At 36.9% G+C, this 13,850-nt stretch overlaps 1 protein-coding gene across 1 annotated transcript in view; it reads left to right on the forward strand.

Annotated features, from left to right (window-relative positions):
• Window positions 1–5,867: 5,867 nt before the first annotated feature.
• ERAP1 (endoplasmic reticulum aminopeptidase 1) overlaps window positions 5,868–13,850 on the forward strand; it is a 31,383-nt gene continuing 23,400 nt past the window's right edge. Inside the window, exons 1-3 of the mRNA XM_032214349.1 lie at window positions 5,868–6,261; window positions 8,740–9,280; window positions 13,495–13,633. Coding sequence (XP_032070240.1) covers window positions 8,775–9,280; window positions 13,495–13,633 — 645 coding nt within the window. The 5' untranslated portion in view covers window positions 5,868–6,261; window positions 8,740–8,774. The remainder of the gene's footprint in view (window positions 6,262–8,739; window positions 9,281–13,494; window positions 13,634–13,850) is intronic.

Raw genomic sequence — 13,850 nt, forward strand, 5'->3', positions numbered from 1 at the left:
AGTCAGTGTCATATCTTAGCAACTACATAAATAGATTTTGTCCATGAATGGAAGCCTAGGTTACTTCAAAGGATGATGGAGTTAAAAGCATAGACATAATTGTACGTATTATGAGTAAAAGCTATTATGAGTAAAAGATTTGTCAAGTGAAGAATGATCTCTTGTAATTTCACAAATATAATCTGGGGATATTCCACAATATGGGAAAGTGGAGGGGATGCAGACAGTGTGATCTTAATTGTCCGCCCTTTTTCTAGGATAACAAACAAAACAGCAGTGATGATCTTTACAGAAAATGCTAGGAGGAAATGAACAAGGAACCCCATAGTAAGAATACATCTTCTTGAAGTGGATCTAAAAGTTTCTATACCAGTGGTTTCCAATGTGGGGCCCATGGCCCACAGGGGGGCAATTTTATTTTTAATGGGGACAATTTGAACCTTGTTTGAACCAAGTTAATAGCTTTTTAGGCTTCCTCTGCATGAATAGAGCTCACTTTTTGAGTAAAGTAAGAATTATATGCCCTGTGGGGGGGGGGCATTAGGATTTTAGAGATGCTTAGGTAGGGCATGGCCAAAAAAAGGTTTTAACGACTGCAGAACGACTGCTCTATCCTTAAAAGGGAAACTATTTTATCTCTGAGGAGAAATATTGCATAAAAAGAGCTTGCAGATGTCCTTCATAATACTCTTACTGCTACTTCTCCATTGTGTTCTAAATGTGCCACATGCACAGGAGTTTATTTTTAAATGTTCATATGAAATGTGAAACTCACATTCCCCACTTACATGTGTGCACCTGGACCTAGTTAACTTACTGGGTCTGTTTGTTGCTGTTAAATGCTTTTTAAGAGGTTTATGTGATATTATTTTTAAGTTCTCTTATCTCTTTGTTGCCTCAGTCATGGTTAAAAATGCCTTAATTTATGTGTTTGATAAATATTAGATTTTGGAATGGGATCATATTTGCAATACTGAAAGGGCAGTCTTTTTGCTGGCAGCTTTGACCATCTGTTTGGAAGTGTTACACAGAGTAAATGCAGAACCCATGCTTCCCTCCACTTTCCTAATAGCTAAGTGGCACTATCGGATATGACAGCACAAACCATCTGTCAGGCATCTGTGCACGTGCTGTTTTTAATGTACAACATACTCTTGCACATAGGAATCCCAGTGTTGTTTCCAGGATTCAAATATATTCAGATATATATTTGTATGTATGAATATGTATGTATGTATGTATGTATGTATGTATGTATGTATAACCAAGTACTATTAAATTCAATAGAATTTATTTTCTGGTTTGTATAGCCACCTTTTCCAATCTGGTGTCCTCTAGGAGAATTGGGATTGTAGCTAACAGACTGCTAGCATAAATATGGTTTATGGAGAAAAATGTGGGAACAATTATTCTAATATATCTTCAGGTTACCAACTAAGGGAAAGGATATTTCAGAAAGCAGCCTTCCAATGAAATCTTATCCATTCTGACTCAGAAGTTAGTCTCATTGTTTACAGTACAGTAGAACCTATTCCCATGTAAAGTACCATACGTAACACTGTATTAGTTACCTGAAATAAGCCATCAGCACGCTGAAAGTAGTTTAACATTTCAAAATAAAAACATCTGAGTTTTCTATAATGTAATTATCTCAGTGGTAATTCCATTTTTCCAAAGTCATAGACTTGTTTTATTGAAGCTGAAACAAATCTGTAGGAATACATCAGAAATTTTATTTAAATTTTTAAAATGTTTAATGAAGATAAAAATAAGATGTAACAAGAAGATATACTTACCTAGGATAGAAATTACAATAAATTTATAGGAATGGTACTGTTTCACCACAAACATCAAAGTTGCACTATCTTTGTTCAGCAAATATTATAATTTAATTATCTAAGTATAGATTCTATCATTTCCTTCTTTTCCTTAAGACTGCTCAAATATGTTTTTATTGCGGTTGGGGTCAAGTCAGTGGTAACTTATATGTACAGCCAGAAAATTTCACATCAGAGGCAGCTCCAAATCTGAGTATTTCTGCTGAAAAAGATAGCTAATGCAATTGCGTTCAACCAATCAGCTCTGCAAGAAAGAGCTATTATCGTATTTTTATGGAATTTTCCAGGTTTCAATATTTAATTAGAGTTTCCCTGAAAGGAGACTATTGGAGGTAGATTTTTTTTCTGATTTGCATAGTTATTAAGCTTTGTAAATATAATACAGTCATGATACAATCACCCCAGAGACAGTATTTCATTCAAAATAACTGACATGCACATAATATATAGAAACAAAATTGGCACTTAATAATGTATACCACAAAGAATCTGTCCTAGTATAGACTGTTATTTTGCATTTAACATTTATGTTACTTTTATAACTAATTTCTTAAGATTCATTTTTCTGACATAACCTTGGTCTATAATTACTTCCGTGAATGTTGAAAATTATGTGATATTTACAAAATAGTGACATCAGCAGCCAAAATAAGAGCTTCTAGACAATCATTTCCTTCCTCACATCATTTAACTCAATGTTGATTGCAGATGTTTCCAAAAAATTAGGATGTGCTAAAACCAGATTAAAAATATTGACAAACCTGTAACTTTTAACACTTTTCTCTCTTTAGTTAGTTTTCATGCATCATTTCACCATGTAAATTATATATCAGTCATCTTTTCAAATAGTAAGGTATATACAATTTTGAAAATTTCATGAACAGGACAAAAATAATTTAAACATAAAATAAAAATGGATAAAATCTCATTAGAACTAAGATTTTGATTGTTTTTAATATTTTTTTAATCAGTAATCTTTATTATAAAATTCTCAAAATTCATAGAAGTAAGTGTAGATCAAGATTATTACATAAAAGATGTCTTAAAAATTAATTATAAAATGAACGTAAATGTTAAATACAACGTTAAAAGTCTATACTAGGACATCTTCTTTGTGGTATACAATGTTAAGTCATAAAACATTATCTTAGTTAGACTAAAAAGGATGGTACATACAGCTGCTATGTTGCAAATTCCCAAAATAAGCCCAGGGATTGAGAAATGGGGGAATATTTGATTCATAGACCTTCTCCAATCTAAACTTTCAGAATTCAGCTGCAGTGTTTTTTCAGTTATATATTCAAGAGATGTATGGTGATGTCTCAGAGTATCTTACCAAAATGGAGAATTACTTAGGAACATAGAAAATGTCATTACTTTCAATAGCTGTCCATAAACAAGATTATCTATTTGAACCAAAGCCCAGATGAATCATGGATACGGGAGCAGTATATTTATTTATGTAGACAAGTGTAAAATCATACATTTTTATTAGTTCGATAAGTTAATCACATTTCACTCCCAAGAAGGCATTTCCGAACCTTCCAAATATGCTCTAGCCAGAGGTGAAAGTATATATATCAGTACTAAAGTCCAAATGGTTCTATTGTTTTTAAGTTCAGAGTGTACTGAATCTCTTCATTTCTTTGGGGGGGGGGGGGTTAATCATAATTAATTTCAAGCAGTGACAGACAACTCCCAGATGAACAGTTTTTATGAACTCTGAACTGACTTTGCATTCTTCCCTGGAAAAGATTAATGTCAGGTAATTGAGAAGACCACAGCATAAAACCATTTCAGAATAATAATGTTTAATGATGCCTTAGTGTTTGAATGATCCCTTTTGAAATTCATGAATGTTGTGACCTTCTCACTTCAGGAAATAGTTCTGTGGAAAGGAAACTTTCATCTCGGTACTTCACTGTACATATCCTAAATGAAAACCAGCCATACAGAGAACAGGACAATATTCATAAACTTTCTATTGAACTCTGATCTTGGCATATCAGAGATATATACTCTGTATAAGTGAAGAAAATAAAGATTTTCTTGCAATGGCAGGGAATGTTTTTTATCCCCCTCTAATTGTCATATGACAATTTGTCCTGTTCTAGGAATCTTCATGCAGGAAAATATGGAGTGTGAGTACATTTACAAGAAAAATGTATTTTATTCATGATAGTAATGCCAAGCCACTGCACATGACTTAGTTGTAGTTGCAGTTTCATCACCCTATTCTTCCTTTTAATATGTGCTACTCTTGATGAAGACTATTGGCAATCTTTTATAATGAACATTTTATGATTAAGTTGAATTAAAACTGCTTCTGAAATAAATGGGGCTTAGAAACATTTATAGCACATTCCTTATAATCAAGCCTATTGAAATGTGTTGCCAGAGTAAAAGATATTTCTTTGAGAGTAGCCACAGGATTTGCTATAGTAGATGAACATAAAATGAGGGTAAGAAATGTTCATATTGACTTCCGTGACATAATTTTATTTGCACAAAGCAGCTCTTTAATTCTGGATCTGTAAAGAGAATGTACTAGGGTTTCCCAGACTAATAGTAAATATTAATTTTGGTGACATCTAGTTTTTTTGTGAAATACATAATTTAAATTACATGCAGCTATGAGTAGTAGTGTAGTTATGGGTACCTGTTAGTATTTTTCAATTCATGCTATTATTTAACTTTTGAAAAACAATAACACCAAATGTTTAACTTGTGAAATACACTCTTCCAAATCAAATTAAACATTGACTTTAAAACCATCATTATGTTTTTTACTTCTATTTTATTTTACAGAAATATTTTCTTTTTATTAACTTTGTGCTTAACTAAACCAAAGTAGCAAAACAGCTACCCCTTGTGACAGTAAGCATGAATTTACTGTGCAATGTTTTTTTTTAAAAAAAAACTTTTTATAAAGAAAATATTGTAAATAAATACAAAAAAATACTATTTAGGTATTTCAATATCTGCAAAAATAAACATGTGGGGGTTGTACATATATGAGTTTCTAACAGAATGAGTTCAAAATTCAACTATTGATTAAAGCGCCTATAATTCTTTGGTGATATTTAGTGATCTTCTGGAATAATTGCCCCACCAGAGACAGTAAAGTTTAAAAATAAATGAATAAAGGAGGGCATGTATGCCCACCACAAATTTTGATTTTTTTCCTCCCCAACCACTTAATCCTATCTTTGTTTTGGATCAGTGAGTGGAAGGAAAGAGCTGGAAGCAACACTTCAACTTGCCACCCTACTGCCTTTTCCAAATGGGGAAATTACACCGTTTTAAAAATGTCTTTATTCATTTTCCTCTTAGCCTTGGTCTGGTTCGGCTGGATATCCAGTCTGTTTTATAAGCCAATTGTTCTTTTGCTGGCTTTTTCTCCATACCAAGTTCAAACACATCCAGTTCTATTTTCTGCTGGTTTTCCTGCCCCCAGAGAGATGGGGTAGAATTCTGTGCTGCTTTACACAATTTCTTTGTCCAACATTCTGGTGGAGTGAACAAATAAAAGTGTTTAATCCAATGAATGTTGTGCAGGTGACGCTGAAGAACTGATTAAGGTGTCTTAAAAGCAGGCCCTATTTAATGCAGTGTTTCTCAATCTTGCCCGCTTGAAAATGTGAGGAGATGCTGGCTGAGGAATCCTGAGAATTAAAGTCCCCACATCTTCAAGTGGCCAAAGTAGAGAAACACTAGTCTAATAAACGAAAGTGGTGCTCATAGGACTCCCTCAGCAGCGAACATAGTAACAAGCAGTAAGAATATTCAACAGTAATGTTTTGTTGCCCTTCATTTAGAGCAGGGGTCTCCAACCTTGGCAAGTTTAAGACTGGCGGACTTCACCTCCCCAAATTCCCCAGCAAGCAATGCTGGGAATGAAGAAGCTTCTTTAGCTCTGACTAGATAGTGGGGAATGGAAGGATTTATGTTCCTTGTAGAAAGTTGGTCATTTGCATCCTTTTAGAGGGTCTTTGAAGCACTTTGGAGGTTTATCTGTGTCCTCAGGTCACCTGAGTAGTGCTCCTGGTTCCTGTAGTCTGCAATATTTTTCTCTGGAAATCTATTCCTACTTCCACACCATTCAAAGAGTTTTCATCCTAAATTGGATAGCCAAGTCTATAGAGATTCTCAGTCATCCAAGTCATGGTTGTCCCAAAGGTGCTTTTTCAGGGGGCAACTGGACTTTGTTTTTTTTTTCCCCTTTAAAACGTTTCGCTTCTGATTCAAGAAGCTTCTTCAGACCCCCGCTTTAGAGACCGTTCCTTAGGGCGCCTCAAGAGCCTGAGCGGGGCAAGCACCTTGCGCGCCGTTTCGCTTTCACTTTTCCTTGTCAAGCAAAGTCCAGGCAGCAAAGGAGCAGCCGCGGCGGTGGGGGCGAAGGCAGCTGGCTTTCTTCGAGCAGGTAAAAAAGGGAGTCCCCATTAAAGGCTTATTTTAAGGCAGACGGAACGTAGGCAGGAGAGGGAAATAACATTCGTGGAAAGGAGAAAAGGCGTCAGTTGGGAAGCCGAGGCCTAATTTCCCTTCCTTGAACTATCGCGTTTCAATATTGAAAGTCACGACTCCATTACGCATGCTCACTTTTGGTGAGCGAAGCACCAACGCTCTACAAAATTGCTCTCGATGCGGAGGTTTTTCGCTCCCTTTCAGCTGTGCTGAACTGACCCCTGAGCCTGAGGGCTTAGGTCAGATAGTCCCCAATTTGCGAAGCTTTCCCCGGCCGCTGTGCGTCGTCTTTAACCGATACGATTCCGGTACGGTACAGGAACCGACGAGAAACCGGCAGTGGCTTCTGGTTGTTCTACGTCGACTTTTGCTACGGCGCTTCCCTTCCCCCCAACACCCCTCCCCCCCCCACACTACACTATTTTCGTAGCACACTCAACTACCAGGTAGCAAACCGCACTTTAGCGTGCAAGTACCGTACGGTGTGATCCCGAGCAGCGTAATTCATTCTTCGCGGGAAGCTTAGAAAATTGGATCTGTGCATTATATCGTGCAAACTCAGTCTATTTGGATCTGGGGAGTCCCTACCTTTGGCTCACAGATAAACTTGCAAGAAGATATGAAGGAAAGGAATGAACGGCGTTACTTTCGATCATGTTTAAAGTTCAGTTGGAAATCAGGAAGATGAAATCAGACTATTGACTTAAAAACAGATAGTTTAGGGGATTCGCTGATTCGCTGGCAAGAGAGGACTTCACACCAAAACTGTGGTGTTATTTTGAAGGAAAGATGATTAAATGGATTAAAAAGAAATTGGTAGTTTTTGTACTCAGAAGGTACAGGATATCTTGAGCCAGGACGTTTTAGATCCTTTTTAGTACTATCTGCTGTTTCTGAGTGGATTAGACTAAATGACCTGCAAAGTTCAACCCTGTTAATCTGTTAAAGAGAGTATAGCCTCTTTCTTCATAAATTGAAACAATGGGAGATGAATGGTCCCAACTGCCAGATGGATTTGGTTGAACTGTAGCCAACATCTGGTCATTCATGGGTTTATATCCACATGGAGAAGCATGCAGTGGAGTATCAGTGGCCCAGTACTCTTCAGAATTGCTATAAACAACACTGTAAATCTGTGTAAAATCCTGCCTCTAGCAAGATATTTTGGATCCTATCTGGTGAGGTGAGGAGTTCCATTTGACAGGACCTAGATCAGTGATGGTGAATCTTTTTTGGCTCACGTGCCATAAGTAGGGGGAGCACAGGGAGATTGTGTGTGGGCATGCCGCACCCATAATGCAATGCGCGACCCCCCCCAGTGCACATGCGCGCACTACCGGCGCAACCCCCCATTTTTACATGCTTTTTTCATCCTCCCCAGGCTCCAGAGGCTTTATAGAAGCCTGGGGAGGGGGAAAACAGCCTCCCCCCCCCGTAGCTCTCTGGATGCTTCAAGGACTTTCAGGAGGCTTCCGTGAAGCCTCAAAAGCAGTCAAAACAACCCTCTGAGCAAACCAGAAGTCATTTCCGGTTTGCTCAGAGGGCCGTTTTGAGCGCTCCGAAGACTTCAGGGACCTTCAGGAGGTTTTCCTGAAGCCTTGGGAGCAGTCAAAATGACCCTCCGAGCAAACGGGAAGTCCGTTCCTGAACTTCCGGTTTGCCCGCAGGGCTGATTTTTTGCACTCTGGAGGCTTCAGGGAAGCTCATGAAATCTCTGGAGGGGCAGGGGAGGCTCTTTTCACCCTCCCCAGGCTCCTACAAAGCTTCTGGAGCCTGGGGAGGGCGAAAAATGACTTTAAAAAAAGGGTAAACTCAGCTGGCCAGCAGGCGCGCTGGCCAGCTGACAGGGCAGCACCTCGCATGCCCTGACATGGCTCTGCGTGCCACCTGTGGCACGAGTGCCATAGGTTCGCCATTACTGACCTAGATGATGTAACTTTTTCTATAACCCTTATAGCCTTTCAAAGAACCCTCAAATGGTGCCTTAAAAAAAGTGCTAGGGATCATAATGGCAGCAGCGAGCCCATGCATTGGCTGCACAACATTCTAATTTTAATCCTCCCACTCTCCAGTTTTTAATATATGTTTAGTTATTTAATTGTTCTAAATGGTTTTTATAATTGTTGGTTTCATTATATGCAAACCAGAATCGCCTTGTGTAAGATCAGTGGCCATACAAATTTGATAAATAAATGATGTTATTTACACGTTAAATGAATAAGTATAGTTTGCCTTAAAATATTAATTATCCTTATTTTAATATTAAGGTGTCATTCTGGCAATCTATAGCTCACAAAATTATATACTTTTTAAGAGAGCCTGCTTGATAGAAAAGAATATATAGAATAAAACCTTTGAAACTATACCATATAAATGATAGTCAACATTTCATAAAAATGTATTTATATTGTCTCAATCTATTTTTCTTTATTAGATTTCTAACTCTGGATCCCATAGTAACCTGTGATCATGTTGCTGCTTCCTGATCAGATTTTTATGTTGAAGAAGAGTAAAATATTCTTATTGCTAATCATTCTAAGTTTTCTATGTGAAACATCATATTCATTTGCTAGAGATGAAAGCAATCCCTTTCCTTGGGATAATATTAGACTTCCAAAACATGTTGTTCCAATTCATTATGATCTTCTTATTCATCCAAATCTCACAACTTTATCTTTTACTGGATTGTCCAAAATAGAGATTTTAATAACTGAGCAAACTAGTTCAATCATCCTTCACAGCAAATATCTTCAGATAACCAGAACTACTATCTACAACATTAAGGACAGCGCTGATGCAGCTAAAGGAATGATACTTTTAGAACATCCATCATTTGAGCAGATAGCACTTATTTCTATTGAACCTCTACAAGTTGGGCAGAGCTACATTATTAGCATTGAGTACTCTGCCAATTTATCTGATAGTTTTCATGGTTTCTATAAAAGCACATACAGAACTCTGGCAGGGGAAATAAGGTAAGTCCTGTATTACTGTATTTATTATTTGAATATCTAACTTTTATTTAAAATCATATAGATTTTTTTCTTATTTTATATTTACAAGTAGTCCTTGACTATGATAATTCGTTCAACAATCATTTGAAGTTATGATGGTAGTGAATCAATGGTAGTTAAAACTCCTTGAAGTTCTACCTGTCCCAGCACCCCTGTGATCATGTGATTGTGATCTGGATACTTGGCAGTCAGTGCACATTTATGGCTTATTGTAGCATCCCACAGTCATGCAATCACTGTTTATAACCTTCACGGCTGGTTTCTCTAGAAAGTCAGTGGGGAAGCCAGCAGAGAAGGATACAAATCACTAGGGTAAGTCTTCCCCACCTGTGAACACTCCCTTTCTGCACTCATTTTGCACTGGCTACTTACACACTCTTGTGCACCTTCCCTAACCCTTGCTGTGCCTCTTGAATCTTTCCCAACTCACACTCTAATCTCCCAGCCCTTGCTCACCCTCCCTGACCCACACCATGCCTCACGCTTTTGTGCATCCTCCCCAATCCACACTCAGCTATCTCAAATCCTGTGCACTCAGCCCATATCATGCCTTGCACATACTGAGACCCACAATGCACCTCTGACACAATATCTTGCTGCCTCATGGCCCTGAACCTCTCCCCAACTTGTGCACCTCCACTCACCCAAATCTTTCTGAATTCACTTGCACCCTCACACCTCCTCCCCAATACATGCTGTGACTTTTGCATACCCCACACAACCTCCCTGACCCTACCCTGCAGTCCTGCCATTCTCTTGATCCCTCCCACACCTGGTAGACAGAACTTCTGGTCTCAAATGTTGTTGTAAGTCGACTGCTATACGGTTTTCTGACTTATTTATTTTTCATGATTTCCTAATGATTGGGAGAACTCTTTCACTTTTCTGATTACAGAAAATATCACACATTATGGTATAAATATGGCTGAATCGTTGATTTAACACATTTAGGAAAAAACAACAGTTCTTAAAAATGTATTTGTTCTGTTTGAAAGATTGATGGACAGTTTGGGGATGGGTTTTCTATGAAAGAATATTCTATTTAAATGTGTATAATTTTTTGCTCTTGCTTATTTATTTGGCGTTTATACTAAAAGTTTTATTTTACTTGTGAGGAAAGGAGCATCCATAAATGTTAAAGGTAACTGAAATTATATAACCTATGTAAATATTGTACATTTTAGTAATTTTACATACATCATTTAAATTAATGTATTTTATGCGGTTTACATAAAATATGCCTAAATATGTAGACTTTATGTGATATATGTAAACTGCATAAACTCAGATTTTGTCTATTGCATTTAAAGTCAACTGAATGAAGTTTTGTATCTTTTAGGAATTCTGACAATACTATTATTGGTAAAATGCATTTAATATATTACAGTTAGAAGAGTATAATTCATTAACAAGCAGTGACAATATTTTTTTAAAAATTACAGCAAAATGGAGAGGAAAAGACATGCTGATTTGCATGGGGCTCACAAAGAAGCACTAAACCTTGGAATTAGTTAGCACCCTGAAGGCCTTTCCACTGCCCTTTTAACTTTATTAATTGTATCATATTGGCATGAATCTGGTGAAAACCGACTCTGAAGGTTCCCATGTTTTTCACCTAATTATTCTCATCTCTTTATTTATTGATTATCCCTTGTGCCATATCAAAGTGCAGATTTCCAGAAACAAATTATTGCTAAAATTTGATAACAATTTTTATCAACTTGCAAGATTTTATCAAGATTGCAATTAAAGTGGCATGTACTCTTCTATACCACCCCATGGTCCTTTACAGCACTCTCCTGGCGATTTGTAATATCGGTACATTCCCCCCAACAAACTGGGTCCTCATTTTACTGATCTTGGAAGAATGAAAGGCTGAATCAATCTTGAACCTCATCAAGATCGAACTTCTCTGCTGTGGACAGAGTTTGCCTGCAGTACTGCCTTCTAACCACAGCGCCACCACAAATTGCAACCCACAAAAATAACTCCGAAATTAAAATCAGGTTCCTATTAACCACCTCAAATCTTGCCAGATTTAGCATTAGTTAATTCATCTAATCTAGCCTGTTAACAAATGGTGAAATGAGGTGTTTTCTCTTACTCTTACCTCTTCCTCTCTTCTCTCTCTGTCTCTCTCATCCTATTTCTCTTTGTCTCTCTTCTCTTTCTCCTTCTTTTCCATTCTTCCTTCACTTTCTCTCTCCGCCCTTCTCTGTCCTCTTTGTCTCTTTCTGTCTCTCTCATCTCTTTCTCTTTGTCTCTCTTCTCTTTCTCCTTTTCCATTCTTCTGTCACTTTCTCTCTCCTTCTCTGTCTCTTTCTGTCTCTCTTCCCTCTTTTTCTTCCTCTCTTCCTCTCTCCCACTCTTTTATCACTTTCTCTCTACCACCCAACCTGTCCCCATACTTATCTTCGATTGATCATGTTTTACCTTTTATAAATAGGCGCAGTTCCCTTACTGGATCCCTTGCTCACTCAAACACACACACACACACACACACACACACACACACACACACACACAACCATTTTTCTCCATTCCCAATTTGGATCCTATAAGCCAATTGCTCTGTGAAACATCTGTGAAAAAAATTCAGGTGCTCAGCCATGAAAATGTGTCGCTCAAACGCTATACTTTTTTGCACACACTGAAAAAAAATTAGAGGGAACATTGGTAGCACCTAATGGATTTTCAATACCTCAGCTGCAATAAGGTTGAGTATAAACTGCCATATCTCAACCTGAACTAATAAAAAACTATGGTTGATTTCATTAAGAAGTGTGTTGAAATCAAGAAAAATTAATCGGGTGATCAGAATAATGTCAGAATCTGGATTGATATTGATTTTATTGATTTAATCCAACCAGCCTGAAATTCAACCAGGATATATTCTTAATTTTTTTGTGCCAGAGGAAAATATTTGTAGGTGGGTTGTTACAGTTTGTCAGCTTCAATTAGGATTTTTTAAGAAGAGATCTCACAGTACTTATTTTAATGTTTTAAACAAAGCCTGTGTAACTTCCTGAACCCATCTAATCTAACTTAATATGAAACCCAGATGGTCAGAGGCTAAGGGTAATGGTCGCTGTGTAATATCTCAATCATTTTCATTATCCTTAAGTTAAAACAACTGTAAACTAATTCCCCAGATAGGACCAGATAATGTTTTAGATATCTTTTGAAAAATCCTAGAGAATTTTCCTGTCTAGTACACATGCTCCAGGAGGTTTTAATAAATATTTTTCAAGGTCTAAATACAATACTTCCTATATTATAACAGGACAATACAATATATTTAGCTTAATGTTTCAGCTGGTGGTAACTGGTGATAAACCTATTCTGGTAGAGAGTTCATTCTTCATCCTTCATCTTAATGCTAGTTTATAAAGGATTAGATGTCATATTCTAGAATTGGCTATTTATTGTCATGTGTTTCTTTTCCCTCCCAAAATGAATCTTTGGAATATCTTTCAAAATGGAATCCATTAAAAAAACAAATCCATTATTAAGCAGGCAATCTGAGAGAATCTTTCAAGTTATAAATTCTAGAAAAGCAGTTGTGACAGACTAATCTTCTGTACAAGTAGCTCTCAACTTACAACAGTTCATTTAGTAATGGTTCAAAGTTACAACGGCACTGAAAAAAGTGACATGAATGTTTTTCACACTTATGACTGTTGCAGCATCCCCATGGCCATGTGTTCAAAATTCAGATGCTTGGAAACTGGTTCATACTTATGACCATTGCTGTGTCTCAAGGTCATGTGATCATTTTGCAATCATCTGACAAGCAAAGTCAATGGGGAATGTTCATTTAACAACTCTGTCACTAACATAACAACTGCAGTCGTTCACTTAACAACTGGGACAAGAAAGTTCATAAAATGGGGCATAGCTCACTTAAATTTATCACTTAACAACAGAAATTTTCAGCTCATTTGTGGTCATATGTCAAGGACTACCTGTACATATATCTCAGAATACATCCCAATAAGCAGAAGTACCTATTTCCAAAAAACGTAGAGGCATAGTCATTTTAATGTTTTTTTTCCTGATGTATAAATATAAGGTAAAATATATTGTTTAAGTGAAATATGGACTAGTAAACATTTTACCATGTATTCTATCTGCAGGATCAGTTTTAAATCTACTTGTTTTTGTCTTAATTCCAGGGTGCTTGCATCAACCCAGTTTGAGCCAACAGCTGCACGTATGGCCTTTCCGTGCTTTGATGAACCTGCACTAAAAGCAACATTTTCTATTAAGATCAGAAGAAGCCCAAAGCACCTAGCACTATCTAATATGCCTTTGGTATATGCATACTTTGAATATTTTAGAAGGCAGATAAAAGAAAAATATTTTTAAAGCAAAGACTAAAATCTTAGCATATATTTTTTGCAAATGTTCACATCAAATCAAAATAGAAAGTTCTTTGTTAATATACTGAAATTGAAATCAAAATTATTTATATCCTCAAAAGTGGCATCCTTTCCTGTTTTGAGCTGCAATGCTTTAATTTTTTTCTTAG

The sequence above is a fragment of the Thamnophis elegans genome, chromosome 3 (genome assembly GCF_009769535.1).
Source record: "Thamnophis elegans isolate rThaEle1 chromosome 3, rThaEle1.pri, whole genome shotgun sequence".
Taxonomy (NCBI): domain Eukaryota; kingdom Metazoa; phylum Chordata; class Lepidosauria; order Squamata; family Colubridae; genus Thamnophis; species Thamnophis elegans.